At 45.5% G+C, this 19,127-nt stretch overlaps 1 protein-coding gene across 2 annotated transcripts in view; it reads right to left on the bottom strand.

Moving 5' to 3' along the window:
• Positions 1–6,293: 6,293 nt before the first annotated feature.
• WNT5B (Wnt family member 5B) overlaps positions 6,294–19,127 on the bottom strand; it is a 73,681-nt gene continuing 60,847 nt past the window's right edge. For both annotated transcript variants that reach the window (XM_051626641.1, XM_051626651.1), the window contains exons 4-5: positions 16,007–16,299; positions 6,294–7,798 (exon numbers count right to left, since the gene is read on the bottom strand). In XM_051626641.1, the coding sequence (XP_051482601.1) occupies positions 7,340–7,798; positions 16,007–16,299 (752 nt within the window). In that variant the 3' untranslated portion in view covers positions 6,294–7,339. The remainder of the gene's footprint in view (positions 7,799–16,006; positions 16,300–19,127) is intronic.

The raw sequence follows: 19,127 nt of genomic DNA on the forward strand, positions 1-19,127 counted from the left end.
CCTGAGCAGGCGGCTGGCGGGGGAGTCGGCGTCTCCTGCTGGAAGCGGTGCCTCAGGAACTCCAGGCCGCGCAGCCCTTCCCGCAGGCCGCCCGGGGTGACAGCACGGAACCGTCCGGGCTGGGAGAGGCCCTGTGACACTCGTGAGCTGTGAAGGGACCCCCCCCACCCACCCAGGGCCACCCCAGCTGCCAGAGATCCTGCTGAGGGGGGAACAGGCCCCACGGGGCCGGCGCGGAGTGCTCGGGGCCGACGGGCGTGTTCTGGAGCACGGCCAGCACGGGGCGGGGAGGTGACGGCTGGTGCAGCGCCAGAAGTGATAAAAACTCGGCGGAGGCCGGCTCGAGTGACAGGGCCCACGCACAGGCAGAGACGTGGAGGGGCAACAGCACAAAGAACAAGGAAGTTCTTCTGTTGGGTAATGGGAAGCGTCCAAACAATAGGAAAACCGACGTGACATTGAGATCTCAGCTTCTGGAATCCTGTCCTTGGGGGAAAATGGTGGAAGGACCTAAGCCCGCGTGTTGTACAGCGAGACCAGTCAAAACACTATGGAAACACTACCTTGTTAGGGGACAGCCTTGAACTGCCACGGAGAACACTTGGCTGATCTGGGGAGTAGTTTGTGTCTCTCTCTCTACGCAGTTAGTGCTTTGCTGATCCACATTTCAATACGCTTGTAGCCACGGAGAAATTTTAGCCCAAACACTTTGCTGTAAGCAAGACGGTGGAGGCAAAATTATCCCTAAAAAACAGTATGTGAAACGTTTTGATCCCTCATACCCATCAACATTAAATACACACTGGCTATTCCTTAAAACTTTGTTTACAAAACTCTGATTCCCTATGGTCTCTTTTAAAAGATGTCACTTCCCCTGCATTCACTAAAGTCTTTATTATCATAGAAGCAGCAAGGTAAAACATCGCAGCTGCACCGCTACGTGTATTTATGGTTTCTCTCATCAATCAAAATGTATTTTGACAGCCATTGAGCAGCAGCACAGGGAGAAGCAGCTGCAGCACCTGTTCCAGCTCCACCCCATGCCTGTTGGATCAAGTACTTCCTGCTCCGTCTTTCAGTATTTCATCTGCAAAATGGCGCTAATTATTTTATAATATTTTGAGCTCTGTTGACAAAGAAAAGATACATGAAAACTGAATGTCATCTTCATCTGTCATTTCCTGTCATCATAACTTAACATGTACTCAGCCAATTAAGAGGGAAATTGAGGTAGGAAAACTGTATCATCAAATATTAAATAAAAAGAATTAGGGTGGTTTATTAAAAAGGGAAGCTGTGCTCTGCCATACACGGCAAAGTATTCATGGAAAAAGACACATTTTACAAAACTGAGTTATGCACTTCCTGGGCATTTATTGATAATTCCTAGAAATTGTAGCATCACTATAGAGTGTCCATTGCCTTAATTCCATCTCTGAATGTTTTTGTCTTAATACAAATATGCTTTGTGAAAGTTGGCAGGTCATTAGTTAATTCCACTGTTGTTCTGGAGCAAAAGAGAATTAGTTTTTCTGTAGTAAATGAAGCTGAGACTGGCTAGACTCATCACAGTGAATTGCAGAGGGGCTGCCTCTTTAAAACCAGGTCTAGATGTCCTCTCAGCCCAAGGAAGGTAATGGCAAAGTACCTGTGCAGCTCCTTGGAGCTGGGAGCGAGGCAGGACTACAGTTAGCTCCAGCACAGTGACTGTGACAGTCACTAAGTGACACTGGGTCTATCCCACGCCTTCTTTTTGTTGTGGTTGCTGTTCCCCCGGGAGGCAGGACTGTAATGTGTCTTTGCATGGCAATGCCTCATCAGGCCCATCCCATGTGGCCTCCATGCGCTTGCAGTCATGCGAAGGAGTGACACAACTACGTGGCACTCTAGGAAGAGCAGCAGACAAATCATGATTCAGAATAAAACTGCCCTAGGGTAAGGAAGAGCCAGGACCTTTTTTCATCTTTTTTTTTCAGGATATGCCTTACTGCTGCAAGCCTTTAAACTGTTTCATCTCTATTGGCAAACATACTTGACCAGCTCCCATCTGAATTGCCCAGGATGGCTGCCACCATGTGACAGAACCACGGGGCAGCACTAATGGGGAACGAGCCTGGGGGAGGTATTATCATCTCCCTGCCCCTCCATGAAGGGGCATTCTCAATGCATTCCCTTTCTCATCAGGTCTCTCTTCCTCTCCCAAGCACTGAGGGCCTGACCCTCACCGCATACTCCCTCACACTGCTGAAGGCTGGTGCTTGCTGCAGCTGCCATGTTCCAAACAGGCAGAGCTGTTGCTGGTAACAGGGGGCCATCACATCCAGCTTGCTTTGGGCAGGCAGTGTGGAGAGGTAACTGTGACACTTAGAGCAGGTGTCCAACTTGGGTGTCACAGGGCAGTATTTAGTACCCCATTTTAAGGCTACTGCATTTTATCCCTGCTCATGGAGGAAGAAGAACTTTTGACCCTACTGTTTATTTTCTCTTCCTCTCCTTGAGGTAATGTAAGCCATGCCTTTTTTGTATCCTAATGAAAAAAAAAAAAAAAAAAGATTGAAAATGCCATTTAAACAGAGCTAAGGAAGAAGAGGGTATGTAACAGCTTCAGGCCCTGCAGGAGAATACTGACAATAAGTTGAAGGCATGAACATGTTGTGATCATTGTATCACACTTTTTTTCTTATTGCTGTTCTTTCAGGATTTACAATGGCTGATTGTGATTCTTTTTGTCCTTTCTGGATTCACCCTATTGGTCACAGAAACCTGTTTTGCTTATCCTTGAGGCTGGTCATATTTAGACTTCAGACCTAGTATGCTCACAACATGGTCAAGTCCCAAAGCCACCAGCTGTCTACACTGGAGCTGGAGCCACAGGCTACCCACTATCCATCAGCCTTTGCACATGGAGCCTTTGCACCTCCCCTGGCAGGGAGTCAGGACATGTCCAGGACACACAAAGGGACCAAGGAGATGGGACACATCACTGTGCTCCATGGATTAGACATAGCCAGACTCTACCTTTGAGGAGAAGGAGATCCAATATTATGTTCACATCTGCTCACTGTTTGTCGTATGACAGTTCCTTCAGAGTCTGTCATTCAGTGAACTTGATTTCATAGATTATTTTCTTGAATCTATTTAACTTGAACTGTAGTTAAACAAAAGCTAAAGGAAAGTCAATGACCATATAAGCAGTTCTGGAAAACCTTGTGACAGATGCTTGAGAAATGCCTTTCAATTGCTGGAAGCTATTTCCCAAGGTCTCCTTGGAATGTTCCATGTCTGTGTCAGCTGATGAAAATACTGACTATATTTCTGGAGCCACAGGTGATCAAAATTTGCTTCCAGTGTAATTTAAACCTCCTAGGCTTCTCCTTGGATGGGGTCAAGTGAGCCAAGAGAGACCCTTGCATGTTTGATTTTATATGACGGAATAAGATCTGCTTCATTTGTACTTTCTCTGGACTACACATGCTCCATGTTTGGGTTCAACTTGGCTGTTTCCTGAATTGCAAAAAGCAGCAGTCTCTCCATTACACTGAGCTCTGGGTAGGCATAGACTTCTTGGGGACAAAGAATGGGAGCCTTCAAATTATGCAAATGGCCTAGAGTCCAGTCTTTTTAAGCATAATTAATGTAAAATGAAAGTTTCCGTTTGTTCTGGGATCAACTATTGCTTAGCTTACCTTGCAGGAGAACGTACTAAGGCCTCATTCATTCACGTTATAACTTATGTATTACTAGCCAGATGGAAAATGATGACAGATTTGCATGCTGTTCTGCTCCGTTTAGTAGCTGATGTTCACTGACTTGCAATAACCGTGTATTTGCATAGTGCCTTTAACTCCAAAATATTTTAGTTTTACATGACTTACGGGTGGCCATTTCTATGAGCCTTGAAATGCAGTGACTTCAGGGTTGGAATGTGGCAGCCTGTTACCAGCACATACTAAAAAATAGCATATTGTGTGAATATCTTATCTGTATGAACTCCAAACAGAATTTGAGCAGGCAGGTATTTGATTCAGAAACCAGGCTAACCCCCCTAAGTCTTGCTACAAGATATTCAATACCCGTAAATAAACAAGCCCCGAGTTCACCTCTCTTTTATAGAACAGTCTTTCCTTCAGCTTTGTGGTGGAGTAGAGCTTTGCTGCAACAAACCCTGCAAGCTCTTGCTGAGCCCCCCAGCAACCACCTCCAAGCACCTGACCCCCTGAGGTGCTGCTGAGCCTCTTTGTCCCAAATCGAGTGTGTCCCCTCACTATGGGGATGCAGCTGTCCCCCTGCCAGAGTTAGTGAGCGTAGAGGGTAGGCCTTCAGTTATGTTTTTTTCAGCCATATTTCTCCAAGAGCTTTTCAGAAAGAAGAAATATTCTGCTCCTTATTTTATACAGGAGGAGGCTGGAGGCTAAAATGCAAGGAAATTAAGTAACTTGTTGGAGATTACAAAGCAGATAATCAGCAGAGCTCAGAATCAAGCTTAGCTCCACACCCCTACATCCCTCTACCACTTTGTGCATCTAACAAGGCACAACTTAAAATCCAGCACTTTTTAACTTTCATGGTAAAGAAGCAGTTCTGCTACAGCTTTCTGTTTGGCTTTCTTTGCTGTTGTATTAAACCAAACTGGCTGTGCTCTTATTTTATACCTACTACCACCCTAAGGAGGTTCTTTTATGTGTGGGCACCATAGAAATTAAGTTTTAAGCTAGAGTTTAGCGGGATTGGATTTTTTGATACAAAGCTCCCAGAAAGTAGAGAAAACTGAAACCTACGTCTTGTAAAACTGGGGAGGGGAAGGAAAAAAATCCAACGGTCACTTCTCTACTATAGCTTTATGGTTCCAGTCCAATAGGAACTGCTGGCTCCACCCAGGCTGCCAGAGGTCCACTGTGCTGGGACAAAAGGCCAAAAATCATCTCTTTTTCCATCCAAACAACATTTTAGGTGGAAAAAGAAGGACATATCCAGGGACACCCAGATGAGCAGTAGGCTTAACAATGTCAGCTTTTCCACTCCCAGAGTTGTTTACACTCACAAAATTAATTATGGTGCCAAACTGCAAGGAGAGTTGCGACTCCCTGAAATGTGTGGTCTGTATTGGGAAGGCCAAATGAAATAATTTTGAATTATTAGACACATTAACAATGCCTGAGGGTGTCATATACAAATAGCTGACACCTTTAAGTACTGATGCAATAAGGATGGACAAGAACATGAGGTGAGGGTGGTGGGAGGCAAGGTCTTTTTTAGATGTATCCAAGGTAGACTAAGTTTTACTACCGGGTTAGAAATGTATAGTATCCCAGGAGTGAATAGCTCACACATTTGATCCAATCTTGGGCTCAGTCCAGCTCCCACTGAAGTTTAATGGGAGTTGGATCAGGCCACTGCACTCACATTTTTTCCATGCATGGAAAACTATTTCCGTTACTTTGAATTACAATACCACTGGCTTTGGATTTTATATAATAAAATAAATCTAGGCCACTGTTTATATTCCAAGAAACTGCATTCTGGGATGCCAGCGAATATATTGCCTGTTGGATTAAAAAAAATAAAATAAAAACTAGACACATTGGTTTAAAAAAACAACAGCTCCTAATTATTAAACATAATTTTTCTTCCTTCTGCTTTTCTGGAGTCCTCAAATATTTAAAGTATGAAAAGTACATATAAATTCTTCTCTGGTGGTTGAAATGGTGGAATCTGCAAAACTGCAACGCTTTATAAGAAACAGAGGTTTAATATAAACAATAATAATCTTCATGTCTGGCTCTTTGCTTATTGGCTTATTTTGTGCATTTTAAAATTTACAGTAAAAAAAGCCCAAAAAACAACAGCCTTGGAATGTCAGTAACAAAGAGGATGTATATTAGCAAACTCTTACATTTTGGTGACTTGCTCCTCTCGATTATTCTGACTGCAAATGAACTCTGCAGATGCCGAGAGGCACAGGAAATGTCTTGTGCTAGAAGCAGCATTTGTTCCCTGCTTTATGAATTGGATTCTACTTAAATCCCAACGTGGTAAGACTGATTAGCAGACTTTGGTAATGCCTTCTGCCCTACTACAATTTTATTATACTCTTTTATAACCAATGAAAAACACAGAAAATACTTCTATTCATGAATATACACCCATGTTCTGGGAGCAAAGGTATCTGGTTAGCTTATGCTGGGTAAAAGCATGGCCCCTGGACTCTGAAATACAGGGCAGCAAAAAAAAGACACCTCACCAAAAGAATAAAACAAAACCACACATATACACAAGCAACAGAGGGAAAGAAATGTCATTGAGGGGTGTTTAATGTTGAAGAGAAACTATACATCTGGGATGGTGACGAGGAGGACTTAATAGAGCTGAACAAGGTGACCACCTGCATCCACTTCAAAGAGGAAAACCAGCAGAGGTATGAGGAGTGCTTATGCAGTCATGTGCACATGTGCATGCAATGCTTCTTTCTACTGAGAAAACATGACGTATATTGCCTTTACAAACATCCCTGGGCACTGGCAGCTTCTCCTCTATATTAACAAATTAAGTTTCAGCATGGGATTAAAAGGAAAAAAAAAAAATCTCCCTCATGGACATAGCCCTGTAGTCTGAGCTGGACAATTTCCCCTTTGCCCAGGCAGTACAGAAGAGCTGGGTGCCGACTTCATGGGGACTCCCAGGCTGCGCACTGGTCAGCCACAGGTCACACCTTCCTTCCTCACAACAGCAGGTTGTAAACCTACCTCCACCACATTGTGGTCTATGAAGTCTCCAGGAATGGTTTACAGGACTCTGGATTTTAAGCCATATTCTTGAGGAGGAGCCTTGGCTAACCTTTCCTCTAATGCTGAAAAGCCCTTTAGAGGGATCAAGAATTGGTTCCAAATTCTCCAGTGAGTTTACTGGAGTGACAGGGTTTGAAACTCAAGGTACTAGGACTCAGCCATGTCTGGCTGTAACTTCAGATATGCAATAGCTATGCAAAATGCTGACATTTACAGATGAGAGAGCAGAAAGAAGCCACTCTTTTCCTTCTTGCTGGCTTTGTCTCTGTAATGAAATAGTATGTGCTTGTGTGCAGGGAGGACTTCACTTTGTCAGCAGCTCCTCAGCCTCTTCACCCTGACTGAAACATCCAAGGGGAGATGCACCCAAAGGCAAACTCCCCAGCAGAACTGCAGCAATGGCAAACCAGCCAGCCTGATGGGGGAAATGTCAAAACCAAAATGTCTCTTAAATAAGCTTCTTTAATTATTATCATCATCTGTTTATTTATACAAATATAAAATATATTTATATAGATTTATATAATATAGATTTGTTGCTTTGGTGGCTCTTTTCATTTACAGACGTACTGGTCGACGATCTCTGTGCACTTTTTACACTTGACATAACAGCACCAATGGAACTTGCAGTGGCAACGCTCCACCTGGACGCTCTTGAATTGGTCATAGCCCCGTCCGCAGCACATCAGCTCACACCCATCCATGCCCTCCGAGGTCTTGTTGCACAGTCGGCCCTGGGTGCCCAGAGAGCCAGTGGTCTCATTGCGCAGGCAATAGTCCGGGCTGGGGTCGACGTAGACAAGGTCCTCTTGGGTTGGCATGTTGAAACGGTTGTTCACCAGCTCCAGCTTGCCCTTGCGGCTGATCCTCATGGCAGCGGCGCTGTCGTACTTCTCCTTCAGCAGGTCGCCCACCTTGCGGAAGTCAGCCAGCTGCAGCCAGCAGGTCTTGAGGCTGCAGGAGCCCGACACACCGTGACACTTGCAGGCCACGTCCGCCAGCTTGTACACGGCCTGCGGGGAGAGGAGTGCAATCAGGCAGAGCTCCGTTTATTCCTGCCGCACTGGCAGCTGGCTGAATTACAGCGAATTCATCACAGTTCACAGCTGCTTTCATTATTCCCCAATTGCTGTTGTTTTGCCCTTCAGAAGAGACAAAAGTCTCCCCTTCCTCCGGTTGCAACTGCTGTGTTTTTACTTTCCAGATATTTCTATTTCTGGCCATATTGCCTCCGGCATTACCTCCCCACCCCACCTTCCTTTTCCCTGGCAGATTGCTGACTTGTGGGAAAGAAGGAGGGGAAGAGTCCTCTCTCTGTGGACTCTGGAAATTCCCCAGTCTCACAGAGCAACATGGTATTGCGTGGCTTTGCCCTCAGAGCTATGAAAAGAGAACACATGGGAACCTGTCCATTTCCTACCACCTGCACCAGGAACCGATGCTATCGCTGCAGGGATACACCTGCATCCTCTTGACACAAACCCACGGACCCACACCCTTTCCCTCCATCTCTGCTGAGAGGGGCTCGTTCAGGGACAGTAGCACAGAAAAGACACCGCCTTCCAGGCAGGAGAAAGCAGGGGTGGCGGTACCACGGGCGGACACCCCGACCCTGGAGCAGAGCAGCTCACCTCTGAGCCTTCACCGGGCGCCCTCCCTGAGGAGCGAGCGGGGCCCACTCGCGGGCCCTGACCGCAAACCTGCGCCACCTTGTGCCCAGCCACGTCCCTGCACCCGCAGGGCCTGCGTTCCACACCGCAGAGCCGAGCTCTTTGTGCTGCCTCCTCCCAGGTACCTTTCAGCTAAGAATTCAGGAGTCTGCGCGGGCTGCAGATGCATCATGCCCCAGCAAATCCGGCATGAAAAATTAACAGATAGTCTTGACAATTCAGGGCGGCGAGCGTTAAACCCTGAGCAGGGCAAGTGCATGATGTGAAGGGTAACGGTGGTCACTCCCCTCCTCCCTGCGCTAGCTGAGAGGGGAAAGAAAGACTGAGAAACATTCTAGAATAACAAAGCTCAAAATAAACTGAAAATGCAGGTTGGCTTTGTTCTTTCCATTAATTCAGAGACAGGAACAAGGCTGTGCTGTACATGAGATCCCAGCAGCGCTCACAGGCTCTGGCAGTTCACAAAGAGAAGAGCTGGCACCCCCTCCCCATCAGAGCTACTCCATGTTACAGCAGCTTACTCCCCAGCCCTCGCTCCTCATCCTCTCACCATCAGGCTCACATCTGCTCTCCCACGACCATCCCGTGTCCTGCATGTTTGCAAGGCTGTGCCTCTGCCAGATCCCACGTGCCAAGCAGAGCTGTTTGGCATCAGCTGCAAAATTACCACCAGCAGTATCTGGTGAGGGAGATCAAGGAAAATGAGAAAAAAATAGGATGTTCTGAAGGAGGCAGCGCTATGTCTTCTAGCTGGTTTTTTTTCTGCTGAAGAAAGCAGCCAAACACTGAGGTTTCTTTTCTGCCTCACTCATTGACACAGAAGAAAGCTCCCCTGCTCTCTGCATTTGCTTGCCAAGGAGTAGGTGATTACGGCAATCAACCATACTGCAAGCAAAACCTGCTGCCTATGACTACGTTCTGGACCAGCAGTGAGAGGTCAGAGTTCTACAACAACTGGTTGCTCCGGGTCTAATGTCTAGTGCTTTTGACAGCTAGTGAAGATTCAATTTGGCTTAATGGCTAAATCACATGGAGGCTGATCCAGCTCCCAAGAAAGTCAATGGAGTGAGAACTTAAAACAGAGAAGCTTTAGTTCTGCTCCTCAGAGCTCAATTTACTGAGGCAATCCCTCACGGCGCAATGTAACAACTACAGGCTGAGAGTTAAGCACTTGTCTTGGATTGAACTACAACCGTGGAGGACCAACCACACCGTTACTTAAGGATTCCTGCTGTACTATAACCAGACAGAGCTACAGCTGAATTTCCCGAGCCCCAGACACTTACTATATCCTCACTGTGCTGCCAGCCTGCTTTTTATAAGCTTGTGTTAGCACTTTTTGGTTATGGTTCTGTCAAATCCCAGGCCACTCGTGCCTCCCTTGCCCTTGCATGTGTTTTTATAAAGTATTACGATTCTTCCTAATCCCAGGCTTTGTTCCTTTATAAAAACACTGCAACTTGATCCCCCTCAGCTAATGTCATGGGACTGAGTTCACTCTGACTTGGCTTTAAGCAACTGATGCTCAAAACATCTGGCCCATGTGGGTAGTAGCTGTGCTTGGGAATGCAAATGCTACCAGTTATCACAGGTAAGCATGGCGCCACTCAGCCCCCCACAGCCCCCACTATCAATGTCCCACAGAAGTAACCATAGCTTCAGCTGCTAAATGGTTCTCCCATTCTCCCCCTTGGCTGCCCGGATGGGGAGAAAGCAGAGGAAATTGGATAATTCCTCTCTGACCAGGCTCGGGTCAAGGTAAAGAATAACAGACCCCACATGCAGTTCCGAGGGCAGGGTCTGATCGATGGCCATGCCACTTAAGCAGGTTGAAAACGCCTCTAAATGGAAAGGCTTAAATCCCTTTCCCATAAGCCCAAGTTCTCTTCCAATTCTTTCATTGCAAGGATGGGAATGGGAAGAGAATTAATGGAGAATTCCTATGTGGTCAATTAGCCAGACACCCTTCCAGGCTCTTCTGGCACTGGTTTGAGTGACTGATGACTGAGGCCTGCCATATGCCGACTGGGTAAACAGTGTGGAAGGACTGACCGTCACAGTCCACTGGACAGGGCAACAGATAAGGAAAAGGGGGAAATAAGAGAGGGTAATGGAGACCAATTGTAAGAAAAAGACAGATGGAAGGAAAGGACATACCGAGATAACAGCCAAAGACAAACAAACAAGGGCAATAAAGCCAGGAGCCACCACCACAAGGACTCCAATGTGGAGTGAAGGGGTGATGGGGTCAGGACTGCTTGAAAGATAAAAGACCCCCGATCCCCTCCCGTTCATGTTGTCTTCTTCTTACAACTATGGAGAGCAGGGACAATCTTCCCTCCTGCTGCCAGAGCTCTTCGGGGTTCAAGGAGAACTTTCACACCCACAGGAAACTGAGTGAGGGGGCATGCCAAAAGTCTGTTTAGAAATCAGAAAACATCAACTGAAAATACTGGCTGGGAAACTGGGGCAAGGCTCTATGTGGGATGGCACCTGCTGGTCACTTAGCACTGCTCACTGCCGTGTTTCTAGTACTCCCTTTTTTCAGCACCAGCTTTCACGAGTATGGAGTTACACATGCACCTTCCTACTTCCAAAACCAGAATCTCAGAATTTTAGGAATGCAGGACTAAGATGGGAGTCCCCCTCCTTGGATATTAATACGATCTCTTGCTATTGTAGGCACGTCTTCAAATAGTATTTTCCTTAAATGTATAGAGTGTCCTTATAAAAGCAATTAGGTTTTCAGCCACCATTATTCTGATCGCTATTCCAATGATAAAGTATCTTTTTCTAATTTCCGCCTTAAATGTATTCACTTCATGCCCATTTGCTATTGTGCCAAATTGGCCTTTTGCTTGAAAAGTACTTTTCCTTCCCTATTATTTCTCCCACTAACACAGACATCAGTCATACCCTCTCTCAACTTTCACTTCACTAGGCTATACATGGCAAGCTATTCCACCCCAGTTTCTTGAGAAAAGATTCCTATCCCTTGGATCAGCCATAACAAGCCTTTTATAGTCTAAGGTAATTTTGCTTGGGAATATGAAAACATACAATACTTTGAGGCTTCATGAAAGCTTAATACAATGGCATTAATATTCCCTCATGTTTTATGAAAAGACTTTTCTTAATACATTATAGGATATTTACCACCTTGCGAGCCACATTACATCTGCAGTCATCTGCAGCTAACTGCTGTGACCAATTCTTTTCTCCTTGTTTCCTAATGACTAAAAATGTTTTTAATACAAGACCCCAAATGATGGTGTTAATGTTGCTTTATTGGATGTCATTAGCTGCTGTACAAAATTCAGATTCTCCTCTGTATTCATAACGCCTGCCACCTTTGCATCATCAGAAAACTTCACCAGCCCATTCCTAATTTTTGTTTTGAGGCTGAGAAACAAAAATACTAAGTGCTGGTCTTGAGGCAGGTCCTTGAAGAACTCTCCTAATTGAGCTCCATTAAGATCAAGCTGTCCTTTCACACAACTTACAGACATCTTTCCCTGAACCAGTTTCTTGTCCATCTCATATCTCGTATCTCTTGTCTTTCTCAACCAAATGCCTCCCATTTGGGAAATACATTAAATGCCTCACAGAAGTTCATGTAAATGAGTACTATCAGATGTATTTTGCTTTTTGGGGAAATCAGTGATGTTCTAAATGACTGCGTGATCAATCTTTGAGAAATTCTTCTCACATTATTTCCTATTTTGCCTCTTCCTCTGAGACATCCTTTCCCCCAGGTTCTTCTGAAAATGCTGCTGAGGTCATACTGCCTGTGCTGCCAGGTGCCAGCTGTTTGAGAGTGCCAAGAAGAAAGTGGGCACTCCCTGTGACTCAGGCTTTACACTGCTTGAGTTTTGCTTCCAGTGTGGTGGTGATCATTTCCATTTCCAGCCTTTCTCCTTTGCTCCCATGTGAATACATTCCTAAGAGCCAGGAGGAAACACTGCCCTGTACTGACCAAATACCGTCCTGACCAGCCAACCCTGGAACCCATTGCAATGCCATGTCAGAGCCACCCCAGGTCTCATCTCCATCCAGATCCTTTCAAATTCACCTCCTTTCCCAATCCCAGCATCTCCATTCCTCACTACTCCAAATCATACCCACTCAATCCACCCCAAAGCCTCAGTCTCATTTACTCCAGAGCCCTCTGTTCTCCCAACCTTTTGCTGCCCTTGAATCCCATCGGAATCATATGACCCAATCTCAGCTCCCCTCCACCAGCCGCCCCCTACACTATCCCATAGATCCCAGGTCTGCTGGCCCCAAACTTCAGTACCCTTTACCTGTCTGAGCACAACGGCTGCATCCTCATGCCTTGCTCCCACAGAGTGCAAGCACCATTGGCCACTGCCTAATGGGACTGACCTTGCTTGCCCCTAGGACACCCTACCTGGCTTCCCCCAAAAAACACAGTTCCAGGGGAGTATAAAAATCTACACTAGGAGCACTTACTCCTCAGGCAGACATGTTGACAGAAAAAGACATCTCCATTTTGCAGCAGACATATGGTACCCCTCCCCACAAGCAATGCCCCCTATTCTGACTTGAAGCCCCAAGTAAAACACTCTTTTATTTTGGGGATGAAAACTGCTCTGTCTTTAGACTCAGCCCTGTCCCACTGACAAGAAGCCTCCTTTCTTCCAATCTCCTCTAACTTACAAACTTTAAAAAACTTTCATTGTTTATTTTACTATCCTTTTCAAGGCCTGGCTTAGTGTGTTTTTTTCACTGTTCTCACTTCATCTTTACACTTCTTGACCTCTAAGACAGAGCTCTGCATTATTTATTTGCTATTACTTTTTTTTCCATTCTTAGTAGGCTCTTGGTCTATCCCTAACAGTTTCTCTGTGGTAGTTATTCATTCAGTGAGGTCTGGATATTCTTCCTACAAGCTTTTTCCTCTTGCTTGGCATACAGAATTGTAATGGCTTTAGCATCTCTGCCTTGAAAAATTTCCAGACCTCCTCCTCATGGCGTTCCTCGACTGAGTTTACTAACCAGCTCCCTTTGCTTATCAGAGTTCTTTGAAATCCACAAGCTTAATTATACACTGGTTTATACTTCCATTTAATTTAATCTAAAATTGCTTGTGTTGATTTAATATAAGGTTATTTTCTGTGGCTATCTGTTCTACAGAGTCTACAAAAAACAAGCTTGATATAACACTGTCTTTTGCTGAGCCCTTTGGAAAGCTTTCATCCAGGCCCTGGGCTAACTACAGAGACAGAAACCACCTTGAGAGCTTGTCTATGGAGTCCAGAGAAGCGTGGGCACTGTAACATTCCAAGCACAATTTAAACAACTTTCTGCACTGCAGTAAAGGCAGGACATAACTGGTTTTAGCTCTATCCTTATAGTGGGCCAAAGCTTTCTTCCACCTAAAACCATACCATCATCTGAAATCACAGCCCAGTTGGATTAGGTTGGACATTAGGAAAAAGTTCTTTAATATGAGGGTGGTGGATCACTGGAACAGGTTGCCTAGAAAGGTGGTAGAGGCCTCATCCCTGGAGACATTAAAGGTCAGGCTTGATGGGGCTCTGAGCAATCTGTTCTAGTGTAAGATGTCCCTGCTTACTGTAAGGGGATTGGATTAGATGACCCTTAGAGGTCCCTTCTAATCCAAGACATTCTATGCTTCTATGATTCTTGCCCATATAACAAGAGTAACAAGACAGGGTAGTGTTTTACCCATGCTATGGATCAAGTGTCTTCTGATTTGATCTTCTAATACAGATGCTACTACAGTCCAACTGATGCCTCAAAATATTGGCCATTTTCTGTCTCCAGATCCCTCCAGGCAACAGGACCAGCTGTTAAAAAGTCTCGTAACATATTCACTCCCTATTTTAGGCAGAGTATTTATTTGTAGTAATCCAAGTTCATTACTCCAGATGTATAAGGTTTTCAAAGCAAGTCATGCACAGAAGAATGTCACTTTCAGGCTACTACTCTGAGGAGGAATGACGCCCAGTTTCTAAGCAAATGCAGACCCCCTGCCCTCCCAAGAAAAAAAAAACAAAAACACAACACAACCCCAAACCAAAAACCACTGAGTTCTACAGCTTTCAAGTCCACAGTTTTCCACCTACTGCAAACTTACCCCAATTTTATTTTGCAAAAGACTGGAGTATTTCCAGGGCTTCAACTAGACACACTGATTTCACAATCAAAAAACCAGAATAAATCTTCTTTGATGGCAAAATTAACCCAAAATTATGTGCAGGAAAGACAAGACACACACGGGAAAAGGAAAGATAATTCAGTAACAATTAGAAGTAGGAAAGGGTAGAAAGTTAATAAGGAAGCTAAGGATATCAGTTAAGAATGTGCATAAAAGCAAGGCTAAGTACACTTAATTGGACTTTTTAATATGCACTAGAAAAAAAATAACCTTAGAAAAGCTCACTACTAGGGAAGAATGATAAAAAATTTAAACACACTCTGGAGAAGGCACAAATGTTCAAAAGTAAGCAACCTGTTCTGCATTTGGAAAGAGGCAGGATTACAGAGTTGTATTGCATATGTATGTGCACTGAATGCATACAAAGGGGGCAATTTCACCCACATCTACAGCATCAAGTGAGACTCATGCCAGAATCCAGCATGTCATTTGGGCATCCAGTTTCTGTATATGGGAAAACTGGAAAGGGTACACTACAGTGAGGTGAAAATTATTTGATGGCTGATGAGAACATCTGAATGTCAGAGAGTCTTCAGTGCTCAATGTAGTTTGTTAAGCAAGAGTGGTGAATAAATTACAGCACATAAATACTTTTATGCAGAGGAAACTGTGATTACTAAGGGGCTTTTGGATCTAGCTGTAAAAGTCAGAAAAATAACTGATTGGAAGCTGACAGCAGATAAATTCACATGATAATGAGGCAAAGTGTTGAAACAGGGTGATTCATGACACTAGAATACTACACAGGGAAGTGATGGATTTTTTCTCTGTAGGGTTCTCCAGATCAAAACTGTATCTTCTCAGAAAATGCCTGTTACCTGATGCACATTATTTATTTTGCCCAATACCAAGTTAACTGAGCAAGACCTAAGTTTCTGAGATAGCCAGGTAGCCTGATGGAATGTTTGCTTCTGGCCTTTACCCTCCAAAATATGAACAATGGCAGTAGATGCCAATGGATTCTCCTCTTCACCACCAGCCTGGCACTCGGGCAGCTCTGTGAAGCCAGTATCTGACATGTAAACCTTGACAGTGGGCCATGACAGCAGCTAGATTATTTGGAAAGGGCTTACATTACTGCACATGTGTGCCATACAGTATCTCAACAGACTCAAAAACTCACTGACTTCAGCTGGCAATGGGAGTCTGCTGTTAAAACCGGAATGTAACATTGTCAGTAATGCTTGTAATATTCACAAAAATACAGAGAGTGTGAACACCCACTGTTTCAAGGGAGTTAATGGGGCATCACTGGACTATCCCTCATCAAACCTTCAAGAAATTTGCTATCTCAAGCCTTCTCAATCTGCCTCTGAGAAAGAGGAAAGGGTCAGCACTTGTCTTACCCGGCGACCAGCCTCGTTGTTCTGCAAGTTCATCAGCATACGAGCCTGCTCCTCTGAACCTCTCACATAGTTCTTCTCCCTCTCCTTCGCGTCCACAAACTCCTTGGCAAAACGATATCCATAATCCACGTTATCCCCGCAGCCACCCCACAGCCAGTCTCGGGGCAAGTCCTTGGGCCGGGCAGTCCGGCTGCAGCCACAGCTGGAGAGCTCTCCTTCACGGCAAGCCCGGCTGATGGCGTTCACCACCCCAGCAGCACTGACAGCGTAGGTGAAAGCAGTCTCCCGGCTACCTGTGAGAGATGTGAGAAGCAAATTAACGAGGGATGGATCCCGTGTAACAAACACAATGTGCAGCAAGGAGCAAGGGAACAGGCTCCAGAGAGCAGGACATGGTATGCTCCAAGACAGTGCACATAATTAACTGGAAAAAAGGAATGGGGTGGTCAAGCACAAGGGAATCAGCTCATTCTGGTAGAGGGGGAACTGTCATAACACATGCTTGTGTCCCATTTTTTTGTTTCATTTCACGGTAACAGCTCCAGTCAACTGCTTGCCCAGAGATGGAGGTTTCTGTGTAACCAGGACCAAACCCAAATCTGATTCTCTGACACACAGAGGCTGAGATTCATTTTGTCGCCTGGAGGAATATTCTTGGGAAAAGCATGTTCATCAATTTTTAGGTACTGTTCCTCAATGATTATTATTTTTATTATACTTACGTTTGACCATTTAAGAGCTCTGGAAAGTCCAGGCCTTGTCCAAAAGAAACAGCAACACCATAGGCAGGGACTGCTCAACCTCCTTCCCCTCAGATCAACCCTTCAGCATCCTCTCATTTTAACCCAGAGGAAACTTTCAAGCAGCAAGAGGGTTATTCAGTTGCTGAAAATACAGCTGCTGCCTCAGACACTGAATTTGCCAATAATAATCAAAAACAACTAGCAAGGTTGGGTCTGTGCAAAAGGAGTGCTCTGGTTGAGCCAGAGATCACTCTGGAATGGTTTTCATTTAATAGAGAGAAGCACCCTTTATGGGCTCCTCAGTTTATTGACCTTAATTTTGGTTTACATAAGATCAGCTGAGAATTGTTCTGAGACAAACTTAAGGAAACCCATTTTTACAGTAAAGCCTCAAGGCAGAGGCTCTCCCAACACCTACAAAACTGCAGTGCTGGAACAAGTAGAACTTTCCCATGTAGACAATAATAAATGAAAAGACTTTCCATTAGCAGGTTTACTAGAGACTGCCCTGCTTGGAGTGTATGCTCTATACAGCTTGGAGTCTGAGCCAAGCAGCTGGATCGGGTCTCCAGCTATGTATTCCTGGCAGTGATTCAGCCCCAATTTGACCGGGGCAGCCAGAACACTGCATGAGGCCAAGTGTGCTGCACCAGCAAGTGCTGTGGGTCTGAAGGGGGTGAGTAGAGGGGGATAAGGAGAGGGAGGCAATCCACACCTGCACTCTCACCACACGGTGTAACGGATAAGCTAAACTGACCCCTCCAAAGTCATTGTGCGCATCACCAAACTTTCAGGTGATAAAGAGAACAACTGCCAAAGCTTAATTAGAATAAGCAATCTGATTGTGAAGAGCTACTTACACCAAACCCCAGCAGGAGGTGACCCTCTATTGCTCTCAAGCAAATTTGAATTACTTCAGAGGGCAGATCCTCCAGCAACAGTTTGTCACCAGCCCACGAGGCTCTCAGTGCCAGCTCCCTCAGCAGGACTGAGCTGATGCTTTTGGTATGCTCTTGTTCCAATTTGCATGTGCTGACAATCTGTAATTAATAGCAGCATATCACCAGCTTAATGGTAATGACCCAAGACAAAGGCAAAGCTGTGAATGGCATCCACCTTGGGGAATACTTGTGATTCCCCTCCCCCCCCCACATAAATTAGCTGCAAACTAAGAGCTTCTGCTCTGGAGTACAGTGCAAGGCTAATAAAATGCTATGAGACACATAATACAGAAAGCAGTGCCTTACTAGCAGGTCATAAGGAGAGGACTATGTCCCTCCAAAACCTCCCTGATCCAAGAGGAAAAGAGGAATGACTCCTAATTAAGACAGTTCAGCTGAAACTGGTCCAATAGGGAATTATGGTCATTTTTTCAGCAAGAAAAATCAAGTTTTTTCTCATCTAGTTTGTTTTGTACATTATGGGTATTTTAAAGCAACAGTGCAATGTGTAGTTCTGCCCCTACCAGTCTGTGGCTGCACGGCAAGAGCCCTGCAGACACACCAATGGTCCTGTTAAGTAGAGCACTCCCTGAATCTACAGAGACTAAAAAACATACAAGGAAAGGACCTCCCGGTGTTACAGCTTGTGCAACTGAGCCTGAATGGCTCCAGGTGCTTAGCATCCTCACAGCTTTATTGAGATCCCTCAAAGCACTGACTGGATTTACACTTGTTTTAACTATCACGTTTCAGATGTAGCAGCATGACAACTCAATGTGCAGCCCCTGGATCCACATGATTTTAGGCCACCGAGGACGGTGGTAGGAGCGGCTGAAACAAGTTATGGTGGGATTTTTTTTTCTGTCTCTTGCTGCCCACAAAGCAGAACAAACCACGGTGCTCAGCAGATACACGTTTGGAAGACTTGGTTTGGGAAGCAGGATGGGATGTGTGTGTGAAACCCTGCACCAATACAAAGCAAATTGGTAGCTGGCAATTGTGGGCTTATACATCCTAGTTTTCTCTGCTCTCCTACCACACCTTCCAGCCTTGAAAAACTATGTGGGGTTTTTGCTCATTGTCTCAGCATTCACTCTGGTTCCACGTCACTGTGCCATCATCTATCTAAACAGACAGGGGCATTATTCCCCAAATGTGTGCAAACACGAACAAACGTTAACACCTCTGCCGACCTCTCCCGAGCGGTGGGCTCCAGTCAGGGGACTGGGACGATGCCCAGAAGGCTCTGCCCGCAAGCGCGCAGCTCCGCGGAGCTCTGCTGCCCTCCTGTGCCCGCCGGCCACCGCCACCGGCAGCGGGGAGCCCGGGGCCGCGGCGGCCGTCGGGGGGCACCGGAGAGGTTGAGCTGTAAGCAGGGAGGTGCTGGGCGCCGCGGCTTGCTTTTTCTGGAGCTGTACGAGAAGGAGCTGGGAGGAG

Source organism: Apus apus, chromosome 1 (assembly GCF_020740795.1).
Source record: "Apus apus isolate bApuApu2 chromosome 1, bApuApu2.pri.cur, whole genome shotgun sequence".
Classification (NCBI taxonomy): Eukaryota; Metazoa; Chordata; class Aves; order Apodiformes; family Apodidae; genus Apus; species Apus apus.